Source organism: Podarcis bocagei (assembly GCF_964188305.1).
Source record: "Podarcis bocagei genome assembly, chromosome: 11".
In the NCBI taxonomy this organism is placed as follows: Eukaryota; Metazoa; Chordata; class Lepidosauria; order Squamata; family Lacertidae; genus Podarcis; species Podarcis bocagei.
Genome location: NC_138136.1, coordinates 34,174,971 through 34,202,731, shown reverse-complemented (window position 1 = coordinate 34,202,731; position 27,761 = coordinate 34,174,971). Strand labels below are relative to the sequence as shown.

Here is a 27,761-nt window from a genome sequence, read left to right as displayed (position 1 = left end):
CAGATATCCAGGATTTTAGTGTAGCTGTGATCGGGCAGTAGCATTTCTTACTCCTAAAAGCAAAAGGTATATTTTTTTGACCTGAATGTGGAATCATTTTAAAAATCACCCTGCCAGTGTCAATGCAAGTCTATCTGCATTTGAATTAAGAGTTGGCATACTTAATCTTTTACATACCAGGCTGCAACATTTGATAAACATCACACTATACTTAGCATTATAATGAAACTACGACGAGTATTTTTATTCATTCTATTATTTATTTCAGAATTTTTGTACCCAGCTCTTCCACTGGAGCAAAGGGTGGTTTACAACACAACATACAGTATAAACAGTACTGTAATCTAAAAACAAAATAAAATAATACATCCATTATAAAACAGCAGTACTTAGCCTCAATTCCAACTAGCAGCAACACCATCTGGTTTTAGTTTGATTCTGCTTCAAATTAATGTTTCATTGAAAGCAACTGCCACTTCAGTACATACGTAATTCTCAAACATGTATTCCCTTTTAGTCTTCAATGCTCAAGTCCCATGCTTTTTAAACTTTTACAGAAGGCAAATTCATATCCATCCACTTAAAATGTCATTTTTTTTCTTACCTGGATGTTAAGCTTATTGTGTTTTCTTCATTATCCACCTATTTGTAATCACAGAGCCTTTGGTTACAGTTTGAGTAGATTTATTTCTGTACTTTCCATAAACCTACTTTATGTTATCTCATAGAGCTCCCATACAAAGGTGGGCTGTTGTGCTTGGAAACTGAAGAATGTTATCCTTATGGGTGCATGTTATTTGCTTTATATTACCAGCATTTGTGTGCACTAGAAAATACATAAATGAAACTGTAATCGTTCTAAAATGATTTGATGTTGCAGAAATCTCTTTCCTCAGACTCAATAAAACTGTTTTTTAAATTACCAGCGTGTCTTCGATACAGTTTCTCCTACATTGTTAAAAGACAGCTACTTATTTCTGTAATAACTTTATTAACATTTAAAGCAAAATTATACAAATAACTTGTGGGAGTTAGATTTAGAAAGTTTGGCTGTTACTTTGATAAGCTGACAAATGCAAGAAAGCTTCCCAACACAAGACTTTTACAAGCTGAGTTCTATGGCACTTCATAGACTAGTAAACTAATAATGCCATAAGCTTTGGAGGATAAGAGTTCACTTTATCAGAAGGAGATTCTAATTCATTAACATTTAAGGATCTTTAAGTAAAGAATAACCTTTCAAAATTCTTATTAGGGCAATACCTTTTTTTAGGCTAACCAAAATGTCACCAAACAGTGTGCAAGCTTTCAAATTATCCTGACCTCTTTTTCAGGTTGTTATAAACAAATGGAGATGGCTGAGAGAAATTGGCTGGTGGTGGAGCCATGGAATCTGTGTCCAGTCACAGACTCAAGACAGAATGCAGGCAAAACTGTGCCCAAGGAACGGTGCTGGGGTTTTTCCTTAGGGGCAACCACCTCATGCCCTGCATTCCCGTCCCCCCAGACCCTACACCTGCAACGATGGTCAGCAGCCCAGTTCCTGGCTGGCCCTTCTAATTCCCACCCCAGAAAGCTCTTCACATCCTTTCCTGGAGCATGGCAGGGAGGGTGCAGGTGCACAAAAAGAAAGAAATGAACCATTGAGGAGAGAAAGGAGAGAAGCTGTCACCACTAAAGCAGCAGCATAATGGGGGAAAGCCAGGGTGGTGATGGTAGGAGGAGCGCCACCACATAGAGAAAGTGGGCAGAGACAGTGGGGAGATTAAGGCAATGGGATGGGGCGCACACTGATTTGGCCCAGGTCCCATTGGACAGCCGTGGTGGTCGGAGGTAGCAGCAGATATTATGATTAGGCTCTGCTAGGTGCAATGCAGGTTTTAGGTTGGCCCAAAGGCTTCTGGGAAGAATGAACATACAATGGTCCCACCAAACTTGGGAAGATATTTTTAAAATATTAAGTAGGCAAAGCACACCAGCTCTTTGGTAGGTGGAAAACAGGAATTTGTTTTTGTCACAGTCCACTGTAAATAGAAAGCTAAAATGTATCTCATGTCTGTAGAATATATCATCTCATAAAAAGTTACAAGTTACAACCTAGTGCATAGAGGAAGAGTGTAACAAAAGCTTAGAGAAATTGCCAGACTGCACAAAGAAATGGTTGTACAGTGGTACCTCTGTTTACGAACTTAATCGGTTCCGGGAAGTCCGTTCTTAAATCAAAACTGTTCTTAAATCGAGGCACTCTTTCCCTTATGAGGCCTCCTGCCGCCAGTGCCCTTCCACCATTCGGGTTCCGTTTGTAAACCGAGGTAAAGTTCACAAACCGGGACACTACTTCCAGTTTTGCGGAGTTCGTAAACCGAAAAGTTCGTAAACAGGGCTGTTCTTAAACCGAGGTACCACTGTAGTGGGAAATAGCTTTGCAGTGGAAGCAACACCACTGTTGCTTTGTTTTCAACCTATGAATGAATTCAGTGCATTTTGGATTCCATATTGGCAGGATTGCCAATACATCAGCTTCTGTGAGAAGTCATTACATTTTGCTTAAACTGGTATGACATCAACTCTATGAGTCTGTGAAGATAAAATCAGATAGATGATAGCTGTAACCATGTATAGAACTAAATCTTGTCAGATTAGCATCATGCTCAAGTCATCAAGGAAAACCATTCCAAAAGATCTAGTGCTGAATCTTTGTATGTCTCAATAGTCGCATTGCTTCCATATATTGCTCAGCTTGCCTGTATACAATGCAAGGAAATCCACAGTGTGAGTATTAAGGAATATGCCAAACTAATTCCCCATTACATCTTAAAATTCTGGATGGGTTTTGAAGCTTAGAATTACACCTGAAAAGGGAACTCATACTGTTTCATTTTGAAATGCATTTGATAAATTCTATGGCAATTTCCAACCTACATTTGCTTCTCTGCAAGGTGAATTTATCTTTCTTTCAAAGAGAACAATTTTCCCATCTCTTTTTATGACAGTGGTTTTGATACTGGAAAACTCATTATTCCCTTAATCCTTTTTTTTTATAACCTGAAATGTCAATCCCTTGGATTATATTGAACTGCCCACATTTGCATCTGTTTACACAGTGTTCAGGGAGCAGACTGGAATGAGTCAAGGTAAGCTCTTTTCTCTTAAACATATGCCTATCCATTTGAAAATGCACATACTTCTACATAAATGTTGGGAGGGGCGGTTAGGCAGTAGAGAACCCATGTATGAATTCATATCAAATACATTATTTACATGTGGAATTACAGGTTTATCCCAAAACATCAAACAATCCAAAAGGATATACAATTTTGAATTTATAAAAATAAATTACATATAAATAAAAGCATGAGAAAATTTCCTGAAAGCTACTGGTACTACATTTCAGTCTTTGTAAGGAAGTTATTTTACAAAATTTATCAGATACAGGTATATAAATATTGTACAATATGGGGGGGGGCAAAGAGATGTTTACTTCAAGCACTCTATGATACGTGCATGAAGGGGAAAGGTAAAGTTGCCCCCTGTTGTCCACACATTCAGCAGACCATTTTAAAAGGAGCCCATGTGCTGCAGTTGTACACATGTCTGGTCCTTGGTCAAATAAAACCCCATTCAGGTAGTCTCCTTTGCCACAATCCACTCAACATGTGGACGCCAGGGGTAAGATTGTCATATCTACACATACTGTGCATCTGGAGAACTTGCAGGTTAACAGCCCTCAAATGAGGCAACTGGTATGACATGAAAACATTTACTTATCGTGATTAGATCAACATGATCCATTCTATTAGTGTGAGAGAAAACAAACTAAAGTGGAGCATTTAAGACTGCTTCAGATATAAAATAACTTCCCAAACAAATATAATTTCCAGTGCATATGTTCCTACCTTGATTATGAAAAATATAGATTATAACAATGATTTTCATTTCAAGGAGGGTACTGTTTTGTGTTTGCAAGGCGACTTAGGGTGCCTGGTCAATATTTTCTCAAAATCATGTTTCTTTGAAAGCTTGGGCTGCATACTCCAAAAGCAAGTAGATGCAACAGAAACAATCTCAAGTCTATACTCATCTTTCTGAGATGTAATGTGGAACTTACCAGCTGAATGTAAAAATTATTTAAGTTGCTAACTTTTAAGAGGGGTTATGAGCCACTACTGAGTTTTCCTCCCAGACCAAATGCTTTTATTTGGGTTGGGCACCGGGTTTGGTGGTACACCCCTTAGGGAAAATTCTTGCCCAATGCCAGAAGTTTCACTAGCTTCCTGGTACCTTTCTTAGTCTACCTGCTCATTGTAGCTACCGCTTTTATCTATTACTTCCTTATTTTCAACTGTGGGTGCCATGCACTAGGGTGTTCTTATAAATGTTGGTGGCAAGTGCAGGTATCTATGAGGTCTGGCATTATTTGTATGTTTTTGTGCTGTGAGTAGCTTCTCAAGCCCAGCATGTAAACAGCTGAGCTATACAAGTGTGTCATCAGCAGTCATAGGACTGCCTCAGCCCATGACACCCACAGCTGGAAGTCAGACAGATTGACTCACATCTGTGGCTGAATAATGGGACATATGTGAGTGAACAAATATGAACATACCATGGAAGAACAGTCAGCCTAACTGAAATTAATGGCTGTGGGTGTCATTTTCCAATATCAGTAGTTTCCAAAAGATACCCATTGAAGCTTATGATTTGCCTTTGTCGTTTTATAATTTGTCAGGAGTCAACAATTATTTTAATATACCCGATTCATCTTTTTTTTTTTAAATAAGGGGCATTCTTGAGCCGTGATATCTGTTATAGCCTTGCTTTCAAAGTAGGAACACAGAATGCAGTGTTTAAAAAAGTGCACACAGTAACTAGACATCTTAGCTACACTCAAGTCTTGCTATGTTTTGGGTCATATGGATGCAGCGGAAGGGTTGTCAGAGGCAATTCCATTGCTTCCACTGTTACACCCGCACCATCCCAGCTCAGCCCTAGTTCCATTTAGCAGCACTAATGATGGTGTCAGGAGGACAGCTCCCCCCCCATCACACACGCTGCTACGGCTTTTATCTAGGCTGAGCCTATATTGCTTAATTGGTTGTTATTAATTAAATTAAATTTCTGACACACCCTTCCTTCCAAATGAACACAGGGCAGCAAAGTAGCAAAGCAATACATTTACAAATAATTTAAACCCCCCACATTTTAAAACAATTAAAACTGTCTTAATTAGTGCAATAAAAGCTCAAATTAGAATTTGCAGCCCTATGTCTGATAGCTGCTTTGCTTTAAAATTTGCCTCAAATACTTAGGAAGTTAATACAATTTTTACTGTCTCCCATTTGGGTGGTACCAGTTGATATTTGATGGTTCAGCTCCCCTTTATTGCTAAGCCAAAGGCCATTGCCAATCATTCAGGAGTACAATAGAAAATAAAAAAACACAGAACGCTGCTCAAAATATTATAAATAGCACAATGCGTTGCAATATCAGATCTTTTCCAATAATAAAAAAACTATTAAACTCATTAGAGAAATGAGTCATAATTATAAATGCTCATTTATAATTCATTCAGCACTACTATCTGGAATGTTTTACTCTACTTTATTAGGAAGGAAGCAGATTTGCCTGGGATAAGAAGCACCACTAACCTTACAACCTCCCCCATTTTGTTCAATAGTGCTGTTGTTTTCTGCTATGGGTTGTATGGAGACCAGGGGTGGAAGTTCATTCATGGCTTCCCTCCTCAGATCACCCTGTTCTTTTTGAGATGGCAGACATGGGGGGAAATATATACCTGAACCTTTTTTGAATATTAATTCCCACAATAACTCCTCATCTGCAGGAAGGTAAGAAAACAGAATGGGGGTGAGGTTGGAAGACAATAACATGAGATAGCATGGGATGCTGGGTAAAGCACTGTTTTGGAGACAGCCTTGGAGTTGGTGGAAGTAACAGGTGAAGAGGCTATAAGTGAGAACCTGGATACTGATGAGAATCTGTTTGTAACAGAAACATTGTATAGCTGCATATTAATTAGTATAGAATAGCTGTCTTCTTTACTATGGATCTACTGTCTTTGTATAAGTGAGTAAGCCAAAGCACTACTAGCCACCCTGAACAGAATATTGTTAATTATTCAGGGCCTTCAGTCAATAACATTTGCTTTCTGATTAGATCAGAAATTACTGAAAGATTAAAGCCACAAAACATTTTCAAGTAACAACATAGTGCCAGTTATCAGCGAACACAGAAATCTGATAAATGTTTCACAGGAACTGTTCCAGTACAAAACACTAATGCTGACATTTACAATATCAGCACTCTTTCCCACTCCAATAAAACGCAAGTAAACAACAGAGCTGCTTTTCATAGCAAATGTCTGTAGGATGTGAAAGATCTGGAGCAAAGATAAAAAAACACCTGCCCCAATTTAGCAAGATCTATGCTGCATGACCAATATAATAATAATAATAATAATAATAATAATAATAATAATAATAATAATAATTATTATTATTATTATTATTATTATTATTTATTACTTATACCCCACCCTTTTGGCTGGGCAGCTCCCAACATAACATAAAAAACACAGTGAGACATCAAACATTAAAAACTTCCCGATACAGGGCTGTCTTCAGAAAGCCATGTAATTATTTCTTTGACATCTGATGGGAGGGTGCTCACAGAGCAGGTGCGACTACCGAGAAGACCCTCTGTCTGCTTCCCTGTAACTTTACTTCAGTGAGGGAACCACCAGAAGGCCCTCAGAACTGGACCTCAGTGTCCAGGCTGAATGATGGGGGTGGAGACACTCTTTCAGGTATGTTGAATTGGATTTGCGTTTTAATGCACATCCCTATTTAGAGGCACCAGAAGCTACATAAACCAGAACTGGGGGCAGGTGGGCTGTGTAACTGCATTCAAAGGGGAGAAAAGTGAGATCATTATGCCTTTACCACACTTGAATTGTAACAATAACTACTGGAGGTCTATAGCTAGTGTTTTGACTAATTTTTCTAACACACTCCCATCCCCAAAGCCAGTCTACCCATGAGGCAAGGTGAGGCAACCACCTCAGATGGTAGGATCCATAAGTGATGTAGATCTTTATTCCCCACTTGTTCCTGATGTTGACCTTCTCTTCCTTCTTCTTCCCTTGCAGGGAGGGGAAGCGCCATTTTACAGTTTGCCTCAGGTGCCAAAATGTCTTGGACCGGCCCTTCCTGTCTCACAAACAATGGATCATGGGAGGAATCTCTCCCACAGTCCCAAACAGAAATACTGTCTCTCTCACCATTTTTTTCTGTTACCTTCTGACTCGTCTCTACCCTAGCTGACATTTTGGTGGCAGCTTTTTTCATAATCCCAGACTACATAGTCCCTGCCAACGTGTACATCAAAGAAACTTGTCTGCCAGGCACTCCATGATAACGCCCAACTTTGCCAAGATTCTGCTTTAATGATCCATGCATGCACACACAAATACACACAGTTGGAGAGAAGTCACATGAGATTTGATTGCATACAATCAGTAGTCATTGCAAAGAGCAGCTTGCTAATTCAGAAGAGGTAGATGACAGCAGCAAAAGTAATGGGGAGGGGACTCACTTTCCCTTCTTTGTCTCATGCCGTTGCTGCTTCTCTCTGTCTTCCCCAGTGCCTTTGAGACTTTAAGGGAGAAAGGGAAGGAATAAATGCAAGACCTGGTGGAGGAGATATCTCTAAGTGCACAAAACAATACATTTACCAGCCTCAATATGTTTTGATTAAAATCTGTGTCAGGGATACAGTAAAACAATAATGCTTTATGTTCTCAAATAACACTTTGAGAGCACTTTCTGATTACAGCACCCTGAAAAATATTTTAATTGAAACATAATAATTATAATAAATTACGGTTTGGTGCACGTAGAGCTCCCTTTCGTCCCACTTTCCCCCTCATAGTGAATCCTCACCCTAACGACTATATTATTTAGGCATCTATCACAAAAGATTCCCACAATCCATAGAATCCTATAAATTCAAGAATGTGGCCAGAGGGAAAGAAAGTTTTTGGGGATTAAAAAACCAAAAAAGCAGCAAAAGCTAGAGTTCAATGCAGTAAAATTACACCAGTATATCTTCATTACTTCCATGGCTGCTCCTCTGCCCCAAAATGTATTAAATACTCAAGATGAACAAACAACAAAAGCTTCCAAAATTTAAACAGAAAAACATTCACTCTGCAAAACTGGAGATGTTTGTTGGATTTTACAGCAGCTCTACCATCTGTTATAAATTGGATGCAATACTTTTCTAAAATGTTGTGTTTTCTATTGTTCGTATGTGTCCTGCCTTCCCTCCCTAGTTGTTGCTAAAACTTTATACTTTTCCTTCATTCAATTCATTCACTTCTCTTTAGATGTTTGCAATCTTTCAAGAGAGGATACATTAATGTGAATAGACACTAGACATAATCCAGCACAGAATTAGGCATGACTAAACCTATTGAAATCAATGGGCTTGAACACATTCCCACTATGTACTGGGTTGTTCCCATTGTATAGCTGAACTGTCTGTTGCACAATATAGGATTTAGTTCTGGAAAAGCTGTTTAAAAATAGTCACACACTGTAGATAAGGCATTAGTAAACTTGCTGTAAGAGACTGGGCCTAGTATTTGCAAACCCTAGAATGCCTTATCAGAAAATTCTGGTTTGTATTATCTATGCAGACAATGGAGAACCATATTCATGGTTTTCTCCATAGTAAGTTACAATGAAGATAGCAATATTTTGCAATTATTCCTCGGCAACTAACCAGAACATTTTTTGCAGCTCAACCTCAAGGCTGATGTTCAATGAAGAGTTGGGGAGGGGGTGTTGCTACAGTCCAGTCCAGCCACTCTCACATTCCAAAATAATACCTGTTAGTGTGTACAAGTTGTATGCCACTGTTCCCCAGTAATCAACTAAAAATTTACCAGCTGTTTGATCTGTTCAGTTTGTAATGATTGCCTCCTTGTCAAGAGTGTTTTACTTTTGAAGTCTTTGGGGTAAATGGGTGCTGTTGGAATTAGAGTTTTTTGTCCACAAGAAACCACTGTATTAATCTTACAGATATCAGGGATTGGGGGATGAGGGTTCACATTTAAAGGGGGAAGAAAACAAGGTCTGGTCAGGGCAGTGTGATCTGAACCTCGCCTCTCTAAAATGGCATGATTTCTCCTGCTCAAGAAACTGGGAGGCATGTTTTCTATCAGTTCTCTGGAACTCAGTGACAACGATGGAGACGGGGAGAGCAGCTTTTTCTTCCCTAGAAGCGATTTGCTGTCTTCAGTAAGAGGGCTTAAGCTAGTTGTTAGCTGTGAATCGGAACTGTAGTGATTTGCCCCCAGATTTCTTCTTTGGACAATGTTTTTCAAGGTGGAAACAAAGGTCATTTGGGTGGAATCTGGATTCTGGTCTACAGGAGCGTCGCTCTGATCTGCTGCAGCTTCGCTCCTATTGTGGTAAGTCTCACCAAAGAGTGACTGAGAATTTATCTCATCATATGACATTTTTCTTGAGGCGGTTTGCTCAAAGTTTTTCAAGAAATTAAGAGTATCCTTTATATCAATGCTGTGGTGTCTGGTGATAAATCTCTTGGACAGGGCCAGGCTGTTGATTTTAAAACACAATTCTTCCTCTGGAGTTATGTCCTGAAGCTCTTCCTGTAAAGGGGATATTTGATTCTGATCGAAAAGTGAGGAGGAAGGCTTCATCCAAGGTTCAGAATATACGTGCTGCATCTGAGGTCCTGTGTGTGCCAAGTTGGGTTTTCTTGAAGGAGAATGTGGTTCAGGGGCATCTTCCTTTCTTCCAGGATGGTTAGGTTCTTTAAAGTTAAAGAGACCCTTTTCTGTCTCCTTTGAATTTGACTGTGGTGAGGGAGATGTTTTGATTTCTACATCTGATGGGGAAGTGCAAGAACTTGAAGAATGAGCTTCATCAGTGTCAGGAGGAGGAACATTTAAGTACTGCTTAATTCTTTGCCTCCCAGATGGAGACCTGTCTTTCGTAATAATTATGACTTCTTTCCCCCTTGCTTTGCAAGCATCTAGGAGAACCTTGAGAGTTTCCTTGTCCTCTGAATTCACTGAGTAAACAAGAACTGAATTGCCAGAATGGTCTTGCAGACTTATGTCTGCTCCACTTTTAAGCAGTAAAGAAACCACTTCAGGGCCAGCCTTCTGCAAGCAAGCATGCATTAAGGCTGTCTTCCCAGTTTTGTCCTGTATGTTTGGATCTGCCTTATTCTCCAGGAGGTACTTCACCATTTTGACTTTGCTAACACTCTGGTGGTCCACATGCTTTGTCTTACAAGCAATCATTAAAGGGGTTTCACCACGGTCATTACTTTCGTTAATGTAGGCCCCACCTTCTAACAACAGCCTTGTGAGACGAAGTCTGCTTTGATAGACCGCTTTTATCAGAGAGTTTCCATCAGGTGAAAGCTCTATGACTTCTTCCATCTTCTCTGTTTCTGAAGACTGCAGCTGTTGAAAATGTTGCCTAATTTGGAGACAAACAGGAAAGATAATTAAGAATCTAATATATATTTTCATTTAGTAACAGGAAGCTGAAAAAATGGGAGCCTCTATTAAACAGAACATTCTAATTTTGCAACACACACACACCTGTCTGCATGAAACAGTGCATATACCTTGTATTCCTCAAGTTGACCTGGCACTAAAGGCTGAAATAATGCATTATATGTACTTAACAAAACTCTGACAGGAAAAGCAGCTTTGGAATATTGTATAGTTATTTAGATTGGAGAAATATCAGGAAGGAGGTTGCTTAAATCTTTCTCTACCTGATACTTTCCTATTGCAACTCCAGCTCTCATACTAAAAAAAATGAATATATAAATTAGTACTCCACTTTGGCCTGAGTCATACCCAGAGTTTGCTTTCTTATCTGATAATTGTTTCCATGACTCTCGTGAATTATGTTAAAACTGACAGGAAGGCATGGAAGAATAAGGAAACCCAGAGAGGATGCACTGAGTGTTTCTAGTATGTTTGTTTGTGGTCAGCAAGTTGCTTACTAGAGGACCACTTAAGTAGGGAGTGGGGGTGATGGGCCATGCTACCACACATCACAACCCAAAGGTGCTTGAACAACACGTTCTCATTGTAATTACCACCTCATACCTCTTGGTTGGCAACTAGAAACCAGCTTAGGATGCATCCTTACTCTCTTGTGAGGCTTCAGTCCTATCTAAGAGTAAGCCCAACTGAAACCAGAAGAACATGCTTCTGTAAAGCATAGGTTGAGAGAAGCTGAGTAGTGGTTAGAGTGTTGGACTAGAACTTGGGAGACTACTCAGCCATGGGTGTTCATAGGAATATAAGAAACCACCTTATACCAAGTCAGCTCATTGGTCTATCAAGCTCGGCATCTACACTGACTAGCAGCAGCCCTCCAGCTTTTCCAACCCTTCCTGGAGATTGGACCTGGTGCCTTTGTTATGCAAAGCAGGTACTCTGCCACTGAACTACAGCCCTTTCTAAGCTCATTGGGTTACCTTGGGTCAGTCATTGCCTCTCTGCCTGGCCTAAGCCACATGCAGGGTTGTTATGAGGATAAAATGAGGAGGGAGAACTTTAAGCTCCTCGGAAGAAAGGTGGGACAGAAATGTAAGAAATAAATATACCCAGTATGCTCTAAGGCACGCATACCAGGGAGTGTCGTTATTGTTTAGTCGTGTCTGACTCTTCGTGACCCCATGGATCAGAGCATGCCAGGCACTCCTGTCTTCCACTGCCTCCCACAGTTTGGTCAAACTCATGCTGGTAGCTTCGAGAACACTGTCCAACTATCTCGTCCTCTGTCGTCCCCTTCTCCTTGTGCCCTCCATCTTTCCCAACATCAGGGTCTTTTCCAGGGAGTCTTCTCTTCTCATGAGGTAGCCAAAGTTTTGGAGCCTCAGCTTCACGATCTGTCCTTCCAGTGAGCACTCAGGGCTGATTTCCTTAAGAATGGATAGGTTTGATCTTCTTGCAGTCCATGGGACTCTCAAGAGTCTCCTCCAGCACCATAATTCAAAAGTATCAATTCTTCGGCAATCAACCTTCTTTATGGTCCAGCTCTCACTTCCGTACATATAGCTCATAGCTTCTCTGAGTTATTCAAGCCCCTTCGCCACGGCAAGGCAGTGATCCATGAAGGGGATACCAGGGAGTAAGTCCCATCAAATACACAGCCCAAATCTATGCATACTTACTGACAGTGGTGCCAACATGAATAAAATATTGAGGAGGGGGCAGGTAAGCCCTGTCCTGCGTAATCAACACAGCACACGGTGAGTGACCCCATCTAATATTTTACTGGGCGGCTGAAAGGACCTATCTAAGTGGGGCTTACTCCCAGGTGAATGTGCATAATATTGCAGCCTTCCTGGAGCTTCCTTATCATTAAATACATATCATTACTAAGCTGTGTGCACCATACAAGGTTAGTTAAAAATAAATAAATAGCACTGATCTTTCTATTTTCTTAGGAAATAAAAATTCAGAGGCACTCTTACAGAAAATTAATTCTCCACCCAATTTGTAACCTGGCAAAACAGCCTTGCTCAGTACCACACAACAGTCTGCTCTATTTCACCATTGCATCCCATAAACAATAAAAAGTAATTTCGTTTTAGTTAAATTTAACTGCTAATTGGAACACCGCAATTTGTATGCTCTTCTGCATGTCAGCGTGACCGCGCGGTGCAAAAAACAACAACCCAGCAGCACTCTGAAGTAACTCCATTCATTTTAGTCCAGAGTATTTGCGATTTTAAAAATATTTCGGAAGTGCGTGGTCGCAAAAACGGAACTGGGAATCCGAACACTGCTAGTAAAGAAACGGTGTCGGACTGCACACTTTTGCAAGCCAGCAGCGAGCCTATTCCAGACTGTGTGCCTACTTAGGAGCCAGCACCACTGTAGTCAATGGGTCGTGCTTCCAAATAAGTGAGCCTAGGACCCTAGGTTAACAGCCGGCAGACAATATACAAGGACACGGATTGCACCCCTTACTCCCTGTTGCCTGCCCCCTTTGCACGCCCTCGGGAGACCCCTCACTCTCGCGCACGGCCGTCCCGACGCTCGAAGGGCGCGTCGCTGGCGGGAAAAATTCGCCCAGGGCGGCGTAGCTGTGCAGAGTCGCCAGGCGCGCTCGCCAAAACGCAGCAGCGGCGCCACCACACCAAGGCACCGCTGGGTGAGGCAAGTTGTTCTGCCCTCAGGTAGGAAGGCAAGCGGCCCGGGGTCAAGCCACCGCTCTCCAAGTCTCCCCTCCGCCCGCTTTACCTGCTCGAGGAGCCGGCAGCTGAGGGACGCCGAGCGGGAGAGCTGCTTTCTCTAGCGCGCGGGGGCTCCTCTCTGCGCAGGAATTCAGGTCTTCTTAGTTCTTCAGTGGCGGCGGCTGCTTGAAGCAATAGAGGGGAGTAAGGGGGAAGAAACGCCTCCGCTCGGCTGGCAGGCAGGCAGCGCCCCTGCTCTGGAGAGGCGGCTGTCAGCAGCGCTGGGGCGGCTTCACCCACCTCTTGGGCGCGCCAACCACGCGCTGCTGAGCTCGGGCTCTAAGGACCCGCTGCCTCGCCGCTAGTCCCCCCTCCCCGGCCCCCGGTTGTCCAAGGGAGTCTGTTGCTTGCTCGACCGCGCGGAACTAGCCAACTGCCGGCAAGGTGGGCTTGCTCGCTGCTCTTGCAGAAGGCGGGAAGCCAGCGGAGGCGGCGGTAGCGCGCGCGCGCTCTCTCCCTCCTCAGGGAAGATCGCGAGGCAGAGTCTGCTCCACGCATCCAGTCGGATTTGCGGCGTGCAGCCAACGCCTACGTTTGCTGGAAAGCAGGTCTCCCTGGAGTCAGTGGAGAGCGCACTCCCGAGGACACGTGTATAATAAGACTGCGGCCTCTTAGGTTTTACATCTCCCCTCCCCACCCCCGGGCCCCAGAGGTCTTTTAGGAGCTGCGTGCCAGGCAGAAGTTCAACAGGTGCAGACACAGAGATGGCGAGAAGAAAGTTGCACCTGTTCAGTTTCTGCCGGGCAGAAAACTGTCAAAGGCAGCTTCTCCCACTTTGAGTGTCTTTGCCTTTTTAGTTTGTAATGTTGGTGGCAGGTCCTGTCTCCTTCCTTTCCCCCTTTTGTTGTGAGACAGTTTGAGAGACAACATTTGTTTGGAAAGCCGGATAAAACACATAGATAATAAAGAACTACTAATAAAGCTTTGGTCAAGAAAAAGCTGGCCATTGTGCTCTGCTTTGGACCACTTGCCCAAACATTAAAATTCACGGGTTGGATCAGAACATGGAGACAGACCTCTGCTGAAATCATCACTTTACCAACACACACACACACACACACACACACACACACACACACACACACACACACACACACCAGGAGCCTTGCATTTGTAAATGGATGTGGTTGTGTGTATGAGATGGGGGTGGGTGGGTACTATTCTTACCATTTGTATGTTGCAGCCAACAATTTACCCCTGAGAATAAGGTTTTTGTTCCATACTAGAAGGTGCAGCTGCCTAGTGATATTTCGTCCAGTCTTCCATTAAGTTGTCTATTGCTTTTTTAGTGGTTATAAGATTGACAGGTGCATAATGCAGTCCTTTCACAGGAGGGAGAACTACTTCGGAACGCATGGTTGGGTGGGAAACACTTGTTGGAAAGTGTCCTTGTGGCAAAATCCCTCTATCATATTTGGTAAAGGTGACACATCTTGCCAGTATGTGATATCCCTGCATTGCTCGTTACAGTTTAATCTTCTCCTTTCCTTGCTTATTGAAATGTCTGAATCTGTCTTGAAATATACAAGAGAGATGAAAGGTTACTGCAGCAGATGCTCACAAGCTGCTTGGTGTGCATGTTAAGCTGCAGGCACTAAGATAGTTACAGATATCTGTGTCTGTACAAAAAAAAGGCTCCGACCTGACTTGAAAACCACCTTTTTTTACTTAAGGATCATTAATGTGGTTGCCTGACTCCCCTGTCCTGTCTATGGTGTTTGTGGAAATGATCTAATCTTTTCAGCATCCAGCTAGAGACTCTTTGTTTAGTAGTTTCTGCTTTTGCTGCTGGGGACAGATTATCACCAGCATATTAACTCCAGTGCTTAAAAGCCTGCACTGACTGTCCACACACGACTGGTCTAGGTTCAAGTTTATTGTATTAATTTACAAGGCTCTTAAAAACTTGGGGTCCAGGATAGCTTAGCAACTGCCTGATGGCTTATATCTCTACCCAATCACTGAGGTCTTTGGGGAAGTTGCTGTAGTGGCCTCTCATGGCTTGGGTGCAAGATTTGCATCCACCAAGGGCTGTGTTCCGTATTGTGGGCCCAATTTCATGGACCTCCCATCCAGCTGAGATCAGACCCCACCCTGTTGGATGTCTGATGCCTATTGAAGACTGCTTTATTGCAGCAGACTTATAAAGTTATTTCTGATTGCATAGTTAAGTTTTTAACTGATTTTTATCTATATTGTATTTGCTGAGCTATCACTTAAGAGACAGTTTTAATTAAGTGGCATATAAATTGTCTAAATATGCCCTCTTGTCTCCTGTTCTGCTCTTCAACCTGCAGAATAAGGTGGCTGGATTTGCAAAACCATTTCTTGTGTATAAAGAAGCATAAAGTTGAATTCCCAACCCCAGCTCTTCCTAAGGCCCAAAGTCAGATAGGCATACCATTTCAGTAGGCTTATTTATTAGTAATCACCTGAGCAAGCAAGAGTGGTGCCTGCAACCTCCAGGAAAACAGAATCAGGGAAACATTAGGCATGACTCAAGGAGATAATAGAGAACGGCCAATTACAGCAGAGCTTAATATTCCAAGTCACTATGTATGCTAAGAGGAAGTTGTCCCAGCTGCTGGATGAAGCAGGCAATTTTCTCAACTGTTCAGAGTACCGTATTTTTCGCTCTATAACACGCACCAGACCATAACACGCATGTAGTTTTTAGAGGAGGAAAACAAGAAAAAAAATATTCTAAATGAAACAGTGGATGTATGATTTTTGTGGTTCATGCTGTGGCCACAGACATGTGATCTGACAGTGAGCTTGGAGTAGCCCAATGCAAAAATCCTGAGGATCCATGTGGATCCATGCTTTGTAACCACGTTTTTGCACCACTGCGACCCTAGGCAACAGTGGGTGCGTGATTTTTTTGGTGCAGGCTGTAGCCATGGACATGTAATGTGATCTGATGGTGAATTTGGGGTGACCCAATGCAAAAATCCTGAGGATCCATGTGGATCCGTGCTTTGTCACCAAGTTTTAAATGGGGAGGGAAGGAAAGCAAAAGTCCCCACCCCCCCACCCAAGCCAGACAGGATATACGAAGTATGATTTCTTTTTTATTTACAGTATTTCTTTTTTGGCCACCTCTGTCACTGCAACCTTTGCTCTGTGCTTGCACACTTTTGGGCAATAGGGCATGTAACACACTTTTTTTCATCTGCCAAGATGTAGAAAATCAATTTTAATGTCCCTATATAAAATGCCTAGTGAAGCAGAAGGGTATTACATCAGCCACTGTATTAAGGCTAAACGTTTGAAGAACAGCTCTCTATGGGGGGGGGGAGACTAAATTCAATTTTCAATCAATTGTTATTGTGGCAGCAATTATCAGTGTATAGCGCTCAATGAGGAAAAGAACTTTAAAAATATATATATATAAAACATTCTCATGTTATACTTCTTCAAAGAAGAGTATTAGGCTTTTAATGAAGGGGAGAGGAGAGATGCTGTAATCCTCCTGGCTCAGGAGATTCTGATTTACCAGCTGCGTGTAGAAAGTATAGATTAAGATATTTGATATACAGCATATAAATCCAGAGATTTCCATGTCTCACTCTGCAATCCAGCCTGCTGTTACTTACGAGCAGGAAAGCAGGGTTTCTCTTCCAAACAAGCATACTGTCTCCCTCCAGCAGTACATTGCTTGGAGAAGCTGTAATTTGGACGGGGCCTGGGGGCAGGGCTCTCTGCTTTTGGAAAAGAAATGAGAAACCTACCATTGTAAAGCAAAAGTCGTTCCCCCACCACCACCCAAGCCAGCCCTCTCTCTCTCTATCTCTCTCCCACCTGCATGCTTTTCGGCTGCCTGCGAGTCCCTAGAGCACGGAGAGGAGGAAGGGGTGGGCTGGAGCCTGCACGCAGTGTGACTAGGGAAGAATTAGAAGGAAGGACGGGATCATTTCCTTAACCCTCTGCTTGCCAGGAGGGCAGGGGATTCCCTGCTCTTTGTTGAGTTTGAGCAAACGCAGCAACAGAAGCGGGCGGGCAGTAAGACCCTGAGGCAGAATGCAGGAAAGCTTCTGACTTCCCTCTTCCCTCCGCCCGCCCGCCCGATCTTATTTTTGCCTATTTTGCCCCTGCGCTCCAGCGAGTCAGCTCCAGGGACCACACATTCGCTCAATAACATGCACAGACATTTCACCTTACTTTTTAGGAGAAAAAATCTGCGTGTTATAGAGCGAAATTTACGGTAATTCCTGATGTTCTGATGCCTTGCCTTGGTCTTTAGAATATCCACAACTAACAGTATTATCTGATTTACTATTCTTGCACTGTGGTGATTGATTCCAAGAAAACCTGTTGGAGAGTGAGGCAATCTGAGGTGCTAACTGTGGGTGAGCACCACTGAAATAAATCACTACTCCCCTTTGCCTACACTGCAGAGCACCATGCATGCAAAAGAGAGCTTGCCCTCTAATAAACGTCACTTGTTATTTCCATATATCTTCTCCAATCCTTCAGTTCTTTTTTTTCTCTAGTGCTGCCACTGGGCCTTGATACAGAAGCTGATAATTTCTGTTTGGAATGGTGTGTCATTATTAGTCATCTGCTTCCTGCAATGAAAGAAGTTAGCTTGCCCCTCAGCATGATGTTGCATGATCAATCTAACAAAATAAGTCTTCACTTCCAACTTGCCCATCTACCCAGGGAATCGTCATTATTTAACCCTATCCAACTACAGTGGTATCTCTGGATATGAATGCGATCCGTTCCGGAGCCCCGTTCGCATCCTGAAGTAAATGTAAGACGCGACTGCGCGTGTGTGGGTCACGTTTCGCCGCTTCCGTGCATGCTCATGACGTCATTTTGAGTGTCTGCGCATGCGTGAGCGGTGAAACCCGGAAGTAATGTGCTCCGTTACTTCCGGGTCGCTGTGGAACTCAACCCGAAAATACTTAACTTGAAGCTACTTCAAACCGAGGTATGACTGTATAGTTTCTTTCACCTACCAATGACAATTCACCATTTACAATGGCCTGTGCAACCACATTTCTCTTGCAACATACTGAACTACTGTGGAACAATGATATGCACCAATTCATGCTATTTTTATGGCTCACTAGGTTACTCTGTGTGTGCCTCTCACTGGCTGTCAGGGACTGGACAGAGGAGGAGTGGTGGAGGCTGCCTCTCCAGCCTGAACCTTCCAGAAAAGAGGAAGACAGTATAGATTTACAACAGTGGTTTGTGGGAGGTTGTAGCTCAGAGGCAGATGAAGAACAAAGTTGGGAAATAGTGGGAGAGGAGGAGGAGGTAGAACTGGAGCAGCTGGCTGACACATTATCACTAGAAAGCATTCCAGACCCCCCTTCTCCCAGAACCTGGCGGGCACTGAAAGTAGGAGAGCAAAGGGCTCCAAGACAAATGACCCTAATCAGCCACTGTAAGATGAGTGGTGCTGTTGATGATTGAGGAAGTGGAGAGAAAGGTGTGTGTGTGGAGATTTACTCGGAGCAACACCATTACTCCAAGAGGCTGCATTTCTAAGCCTCTCTCTGTGAATATTGAATAAAAGACATTGGTAAGAACTTTCCTTGTCTCATCTATTCCTGGCACCTACCATGGGGGGACCAGATTCCCTGATGCCAGAGGAACAGCAGAATCTCCTTTCTTGTAACTTGAAGCCATTGGTTAGCGTCCTACCCTCCAGAGCAGGAGAAAACAAGCTTGCTCCATCTTGCATGACAGCCCTTAGCATATTTGAAGATGGCTAGTATATCTCCTCTCAGTCTCCTCTTTACCAGGCTCTGGTAAAACTCCTTCGCCCATTCCTCATAAGGCTTGGCTTCCAGACTCTTGACCGTAATGGTTGCCCTCCTCTGCACACATTCCAGAATGTCAACATCCTTCTTAAATTGTGGGCTTCCCACAGGCATCTGATCAGCCACTGTGAAAACAGGGTGCTGGATTAGTTGGGCCACTGGCCTGATCCAGGAGGGCTTTTCCTATCTTATCAGTCATTTTAGAGGTGTCTGACATTTCCTGCATAGTTTTATCCCAAAACCCAGTTTCTCAGGACCCTTATTCTGTAGCTTGTGAATATAATGCTTAACTCAGCCCTAACAGTTGAATAATTGTTACAAACAAAAATAGTTTGAAGGCAAATCATACCATGTTACCATGACTCTGAGCTCACTACCTGAATAAGGCACAGATATAAACAAAGATAACAAAGAAGCCCACAGTATGAAAACATCCAAGGACACTTATGCCATCTCATCCTCTGTCTCGCTTCCTCCTTTCTTCACATACCACCCACATTACTAATACTGTTTCTTTATTGAACAGCCTGGGAAATGAATACGCAACACACCCACTCTTTTGGAAAGGTTACCACTCTTCTTTGGCCTGTTGTTGCTGGGATTATGTAAGGCATGTAGGTGGCATATACACTTCTGGATATTTTATCAAGGTTGCTGGTGGGGACAGCATTGCTACCATGGAATAAAGTAGCTCTCCTACACATTCGCTTAATCTGCCTGCCATATTTATGCCACACTAATTAAATAATGGGAGAAGCTTCAGAGAAGCTGATGAGAAAGCTTTTATATGAAGGAGGCATCTGTGAATCAATGCCTTTGTATGCTGCAGATTCCCAATTTTAAAAGTGATGGGAAAAACTGATTGCTCAGATTGAAAATGCCAGTCATTCTCTCTCTCTGGGCATTTTGGCAGTACCAGTAGTTCTGCATTGCCACCCAGGCTTAGTCCTTGGTAGAGTCATCCTTAAAAACCAGAAAGTGTTCAACATGACAGAACAGCTAGACTCGCAGGGGTCAGCAAACTTATTCAGCAGGGGGGCGGTCCACTGTCCCTCAGACCTTGTGGGGGGCTGGACTATATATATATATTTTTAAAAAATGAACGAATTCCTATGCCCCACAAATAACCCAGAGATGCATTTTAAATAAAAGCACACACTCTACTCATGTAAAAACACGCTGATTCCCGGACCGTCCGCAGGGCGGATTTAGAAGGCGATTGGGCCGGATCTGGCCCCCAGGCCTTAGTTTGCCTACCCATGAGCTAGAAGGCATCATGCCACACAAACAGTTGCCAGTGTTGCCATCACATATTTGTGTGCTTACATGAAACAGGACTATAGTGACATTGGTCCTTTAGTGATACCCATTTAGAAAATATACTGTACATGCACAGAATAAGTTATAAAGCTTCTTTTTAATTGCAGAAGTGAATGCGATGCCAATATTAAGATGTTTTAGCTGCCTATAGTAAACCCTTCCTATAAGCAGAAATACCGGTAATATTCTATCTATTCAGATTTCCTACCTTCAACAATGGGTTCAAATTGTGGCTGACAAATAGCAGTGTGCATATTTAAAGTAACAAAAAAGTTAGGAAGTTGGAAGGCGTTTTCATTAGCATTTCATCTTGGATGGACAGACATTTTAAGTTTTATTTATATTAGCCTCACTTTATCCTTTTGGACTGTGTGCACTGTAGTACTGCTACTAAATAATGTTGAAGATTAAAATATTAGATACCACAGCACTGGGCACCTAATTTTAATCAATGATAGGAGAAAATGCTGTGCCACGTTACAAAACACCCCACTCTGTGTGATTGCTTGTCCTTTTAGTTTTTTAAGTTAAAGATAAAACTACACGTGTCAATACTTTTAAGATTACCATCTGTTTTGAAAGGCTTGTATTTTAAACCCACTAAGAGCATATGCTCAAGTTTTAATGCCAAAAATGTTTTTACAGCAGTATTCAATCAGAGAAGCCATGGTCTGGAACAGTAAACAAGGAACAATTATTTCTTTTATCTGCAGGAATATGAAATACTGAATTTAGGAACGAGAGAGCAAATGTGTTGCTGTCTCTACTTACGGTAAGTAGCAAGAGAGTTTAAAGGAAATTTGATCTACAATACTGCTTTATGTTCTCTGTTATTCAAGTAGTGAGAAGTTCGTAGAAACTTTTTATACCGCAATTTTTAACTCACATAAGGCTTGGACCAAAGATATTTCCACCACTACACTAGCGGAACAGGTACCGTATCCAGTGCATGCTCAGTCAAGGAGAGGAGGAGAAAAGCAAAGCAGAGAGCCAGAAACTACAGTGTAAAAATGGTAGACATGCCCCCAGCGTCCATGAAAACTGCCAGTGCACACCAGTCGCAAGACTGCTGGACCACAGATAGGCTGTTCATATATGTATGCGGTCAAATGAACTAGCACCTACCCCTGCATCACCATGCAAGGCAATGCCACAGAACCCCATTCCATCCCAGCCAGCATAACCCAATTATGTCAAGTCCCCAAATGCACTAACAGGCAGGAGTTCAAATTCCCTTATGTTCCTTACAGCCCGTTTTAGAGCACAGCACACAAAGGGGAGGAAGGAGAGTCTACACCACACAGCAGTTTGAAAAGGAAAGACATGCGTGCAGGGGCTGCCAGCTCACTGAGGTTCCTATGCCTTGGACTTTGTAAATAGCAGGGTAGCATGTGTAGTGAACATTGTGGCACCAATTCCATGTTAGGAACACCTTTACCTGTTACATAGCTGTCTCTCTCTTGGAGTTTGCTAAGGTACAGGGAACTGCTTGGAAAAAGTGGTGAATCCTGTATTTGTGGGTGAGCAACTTGGGGACAGCAAAGCAGCAAGAATAGTTAGTTAGAGCACATAGTTGTTACCATGTGTTATCATCAACACATATATAATAAAGGTGCACCCAAATGACACATTTGGATATTTAACCAAGGGTCATGGTGTGGCACGGCAAATGTAAGGTTTTCCAACAGAAGGTATTGGGAACAAGAGAAACTTTAGAGGATTCAGATATAATAATAATAATAATAATAATAATAATAATAATAATAATAATAATAATAATAAATTTATTTATACCCCACCCTCCCCAGCCAAGGCTGGGTTCAGGGCGGCTAACAAGCAATAATAAAAACAAGTTGAATGATTACAACTTAAAGACAAAATTAAAATACAACATTAAAATATTGAAACATTAAAATATTAAAATGTAGCCTCATCGCAGAAGGAAAAGAAAAAAGAAAGGGAGGGAATCAAATTGGCTCCAAGCCAAAGGCCAGGCGGAACAACTCTGTCTTACAGGCCCTGCGGAAAGAGATCAGATCCTGCAGGGCCCTGGTCTCATGAGACAGAGCGTTCCACCAGGCCGGAACCAGTGTTGAAAAGGCCCTGGCTCTGGTTGAAGCCAATCTAACTTCCTTAGGGCCTGGGGCCACTAGGGTATTACTATCGATGGACCTTAAGGTCCTCCGTGGGGCATACCGGGAGAGGCGGTCCTGTAGGTACGAGGGTCCTAGGCCGTGAAGGGCTTTAAAGGTCAAAAGCAGCATCTTAAATCTGACCCTGTACTCCACCGGGAGCCAGTGCAGCTTGAAAAGCACTGGATGAATATGCTCCCATGGCAGAGACCCCATGAGGAGCCTCGCTGCAGCATTCTGTACCCGCTGGAGTTTCTGGAACAGCTTCAAGGGAAGCCCCGCGTAGAGCGAATCACAGTAGTCAAGCCTGGAGGTGACCATCGCATGGATCACTGTGGCCAGGTCAGGGTTTGTGTAATATGTGGTTTATTACACAAATAGGTTGATTAACTATTGTAGCACCCTGCTTGTGGTTAACGCTTAGCTGGAATGAAATATTCAACGCAGCAATAGAGAAATTAAAATAATTATTTATTTGTCAGACAAATAAATGAGAGGCACAGTGGTATATGGTTACCAAGCTCTGGCCTGGTCTCCTGCCATTATGGCCAGCACTTATATTCCCTTAATCCAGCCCCCTTTGCTCCTCCTGTGGCTGCCTCTGTCCAATCAGCCTGGTTGGATTTCCTATTGGCTGATTGCTATAACCAATCCTAAAAGATACACCCATATCCTCCTGTCCTTATATGGAACACAAAGAGCTATATATTGTTACATCTATAAATGACAAATAAGTAGTAATATATCTTACATGTGTCTCAACAAGGAATCTTAATTACCAGCTCACCTCTTGCCCTCCTTGCCCTATTGCCTTCTAAAACAAATGGTTAATCTTAAATTTTTATCTTAAACATATGTCAAGGATCTTGAGTTTCACATCAACATTGAAAGATCTCCTTCATTTGAAGGTTTCTAAACAAATGTCTGACAGCTTATATATCAGGACAGCTTGGATGGCGTCTTCCTGTCTGGCAGGGGGGCTAGGTTGGTGGCTGACTTAATTACAACTCTTACAACTATATGAAATAAGAATCTAGCATTTGTTAAATCCTTTGCATAATTACATCTATGCCAATACACTTAATACACAACACAGGTAGCCTCTTAAAAGGAATAAGGCCCTTTGTAAAGTAGAAAAGGGACTCAGTAAAAAAAGGAACACAGTACAAAACCGCTTTAAAAGAAGCCTCTTCAGTTTACACCCCCCCCTTCTCCAGCCAGTTGCTTTTCCCATTAGCTCTTCCCAACATTTATTGCCCTCTAACTTTCTCAGTTTAAGAAAGAAACAGCTTTAAAAAGAGACTTCCCAAAAATGCTTTCTTTCTACCAGCTAAATGCTTCTCCATTTGGTCTTTAACCTTAGAAAGAAGATCTAGCTCATTTTACTGGGAGGCACATTGGTATTATTTTACTATTTACTCATTCCTAATTATATTTATCTCTGCCTTTGTTATCTTCTGTAACATGTAGGGTCAGTGTCCTTACTCAGTCTGTAATTCCAGCTTTTACGACTTTGAGAATTGTTTTCTGCTATAAATCAAGGGGGCCCCCTTGTCTAGGAGGAAAACATTGCCAGTGTTTTCTTAAGCAGCTGGTCTGCCTGGCATGAAACTTTTGAAAATCTTTAAGCTCTCTCTTTAATATACAAGTCCTGATCAAACATTAATAAAATGCAGGCTTATGCCTGATGCCTCACTATAGTACCTGGGTTGAAGAAATGCTGCAAATGGCTTTCTACAGGAAGGAATTGTGCCCTCCTTAGGTATGCTTTTCTAATTTATCTTGATATGCCTATAAATCACCATTGGCAGCCAGCTTAGAGTGAATCACATCCCCTGTGATTACACCCCCCCCCCAATTTTCACTGAATATGCACTTAGCTGCTTAGTGACCTCTTCCTAGATATGAGATGGGATCTATCCCTCAAAAGCGCATGCCACAAATATTTTGCCAGTGTACAATGTTATAAAATGTTTCCTTGAACCATAAATCTATTACTCCTTCATCTAGGCTACCCTTATCCATTATGTGGGGTTGGTGTGTCATGCTACTTAGTGGTGGTGGTGCAATGTGTGATACCTAATAATAATACAGCGCTGCCCCGCAAGACGAATGCCTCGCAAGACGAAAAACTGGCTAGACGAAAGGGTTTTTCGGTTTTGCGTTGCTTCGCTAGACGAACTTCCCTATGGGCTTGCTTCGCAAGACGAAAACGTCTTGCGCTTTTTTTAAAAAGCCACTTGAAGAGGCGCAGTTGCGACGGACCATGCTTCGCAAGACGAAAAACATCGCAAGACGAAAAGACTCGCGGAACGAATTCTTTTCGTCTTGCGAGGCACCACTGTAATATAATAATAATAATTTATTATTTATACGCCACCCATCTGACTGGGTTTCCCCAGCCACTCTGGGCGGCTTCCAGCAAAATATTAAAATACAATGAATTTCTTGCATGTTGTTTTCAGAAGCTGTAGAATTTCAGATAAATATGCATTTACTGTTTATGTCTTGCACTTGTGGCCTGGAAGTCCCCACTCCCCAATGAAGCTGTAGCCATTCCTGTCGGATGTGGATGTAGCTGTTTTAACTATAGCAGCAAACTCTCTTGTTTTGCTGATTATGTTGGTATTGTTAAAACACTGCACCTATGTGGAGAGTCACTTTGCACAAATGGAACACTTTTAAAGAACAGTTCTACACAGAGCAAGAAAACAGTAAAAACAACAATAACCCTGTTTAGTAAAATGTACAAGTTAGACGAGAATAGTCAAAAATTAATACTTCTAATACATCAGAACACAAATGAAGTTTTCCAAAACGCTTAAAAAAATATTCACTTGTTCTATATACCTCACTTTGAGGCAATGGGAAATTATTCATCTTCAGAATGTTGCCCTTTCTTTTTTCACAAGTAGCCCCACTGGCATCAGTTAGATACTTTAAAAGCAGCTTTGAGTCAGCTTCTTGTTGTAGAACAGGAAAAATAAAACCGTTTCTCTCAGTTCTCTATGCAGCTAAGTGCAGTGAATAGCATGGCACAATGAGTGACAATATAATTACCAGTCACTAAGAGAAGTATAATACAGATATAATTTAATCCCCTTCATTCATGCTTCCCTGGGAACAAAGTGTTCTAAACAGCTTAAAAATTAAATATTGTTTAATAGTAGAACTAGCAAGAAAGCTGAAACCAGCTGGTCTGCATTACAGTTCCAAAAGTAGACTGGTGATTCAACTAAAATATGCCAGCCTTCAGCAAAATTTTGGAGTGTTTAATTAGCAGACTGCTTTTCCCTGTGAACAGTGGTGACCGTTTAATGGGTAACAGTAGCCCCTTTTTTTCAGATGTTGCCATTGTCATGCCTTCATGCACACATATAACAGGCTCTCTCTTTTATCTACCTTCACTTGTGTCTATATATAAAGTCAAATAACTGATCACCCCTACCTCGAATAACCCTAATAATAAAAGTTCAATGGCTGGAAAAGCTGGAACAGCAGCAGTAGTGAGTGTAGTAAAGAGCTACCGTAAATTAGGTCCCTATAAAATATATTCCTGTTCCTAAAAGCAGCCCACCTGAAGTGCATTGCATTCTTGAACAATGTACAGGAGGTGAAACAATTCATTGTGCCATAATGCCAACTTTAGAACTAGTGTGAAATTGGCCAGTTCATTCTCTTTATGTCGTGTAGTTGGAGTCTTAGAGGAAATGGTAATAGGGATTGTGCATACATTCCTTACATTCCTATGGCATGTACTTTAGAAAGCTACTAGTTTTGAAAGAGCTTCAGGCCTATAGGCATTATTATTCAATGCAATGTATACAGAACAATGAGAGGCCAGGCTCATCCATGAGATGATCAAACCCGCTGTGTAGCTCACCAGGAACAGAGGCAGATTTGGGGGCTGCCACAACTATGATGTAGAATGGAGCACCATAGGCAGAGGGGCACTGGATTTTAGTGTTGCACAGGATGCCAGTGAAATTTGAGACCCCAAGATCCACCACTGCAAGGAAAAGAGTGACAGTGGAGCAGCAGTGAATCAATGGCTTCTAGAACTTCTTAGTTGGCAGAGATGAACACCAAAGGCAAAACTTTGTTTTTACTCTCAGGCAAAATGCATTTATTCACTTTATTTATTCAATACATTTCTATATCACCCTTTGTCACAAATAATCTCAATGCAGTTACACATCTGACATTCTTAATACTACAAAACAGTAACACACAGCAACATATTAAGATCAGTACTGAAATCCAATTTAGGCATTTTTACCCCAGGACTTAAATTACATTGATGAACATAAGTTCATAAGTCATTTTTGAACCCCAGAAAAATAAAAAGGGTTTAACTCCATTTAGTATAATAATTTATTTTTAAAGCCATAGATGATTTTTATTTTTTAAAAATCAGGTGCATCTGTGACAGATGGCCCAGGTAAATCAGAGTTTGATGGAACAATACAGGCAAAATTCTCAGTATGCTAAGCAAGAGCTTCACCTTGATTGGTTGTGAGTACAGTTAGCCAGAAATGGGTGGAGGCAGCACTTTGAAAGGGAAAAGGAAAAGGAGGAGGTTTTTGGGGGGGAGGGGTTCTTGTCATTTGGGAGACCATCCAAGCCACCACTGCTTCAGGTATTTTGGATCCCCAGTACTGGCAGTAAAATCTGCCTCAATTAGGGTGGAAAGGTCTGCCTCACCACCTTTGGACTCTGAAGTAAATTGGGATGTTATAGCTGAGTGTAACAAAACACATTTTGTACAATTTGGGATTACACACACACACACACACACACACACACACACACACTTTTACATGTTGATATAAGCTCAGCAGCAAACTGAACAAAGGCTTGCTCTAAAATTACAAAAAGAGCACTAAATGGAAGATGGTACCAGGGTGAAGAAGTAAAAACGTGTTATGGAAAATAATTTGACAACAGTGTTCTGTTTGAGCAGCTGAAGGGGGAAAAGACTATGTATCAGATTGTATTATCCAGAGAATGTTTAAGACAATTGCACTAATTGTCATTTCCCCCCTATTCTGTAGGATTCTGTGGCGAGATTGACCAACACAATTGATGGTAAATTACTCACTTTTAAAATTTCTTAATGGAGATTATAGTAACTTCTTAGCACTGGTAATTACTCCAGGCAGTGATTCATAAGCAAAGTGACTGCTGCCTAGCAACTTAATTTTTTTCTTGGTTT

At 42.0% G+C, this 27,761-nt stretch overlaps 2 protein-coding genes and 1 long non-coding RNA gene across 13 annotated transcripts in view; 2 read left to right on the top strand and 1 right to left on the bottom strand.

The window, feature by feature from the left end:
- FAM151B (family with sequence similarity 151 member B) overlaps positions 1-8,970 on the top strand; it is an 18,146-nt gene extending 9,176 nt beyond the window's left edge. For 7 of the 11 annotated variants that reach the window (XM_081212537.1, XM_081212533.1, XM_081212538.1 and 4 more), the window contains exons 7-9: positions 1,335-1,449; positions 3,105-3,134; positions 7,163-8,970. In XM_081212537.1, coding sequence (XP_081068663.1) covers positions 1,335-1,449; positions 3,105-3,134; positions 7,163-7,337 — 320 coding nt within the window. In that variant the 3' untranslated portion in view covers positions 7,338-8,970. Of the gene's footprint in view, positions 1-1,334; positions 3,247-5,839; positions 6,505-7,162 lie in introns of those variants that run through there. The other 4 variants (XR_014012810.1, XM_081212535.1, XR_014012811.1 and 1 more) reach the window with 4 other exon arrangements.
- ANKRD34B (ankyrin repeat domain 34B) lies at positions 8,139-14,013 on the bottom strand. Its single transcript, XM_081212512.1, has 2 exons — positions 13,325-14,013; positions 8,139-10,532 (listed from the first exon to the last, which is right to left on the bottom strand). Exon 2 carries the CDS (start codon positions 10,490-10,492, stop codon positions 8,951-8,953), a length of 1,542 nt encoding a protein of 513 aa, XP_081068638.1. The 5' UTR covers positions 10,493-10,532; positions 13,325-14,013; the 3' UTR covers positions 8,139-8,950.
- On the top strand, positions 12,815-27,761 carry LOC308597072. The gene is made up of 3 exons (XR_014012815.1): positions 12,815-13,260; positions 21,128-21,186; positions 27,601-27,761. It is a non-coding gene; the product is annotated as an uncharacterized lncRNA (long non-coding RNA).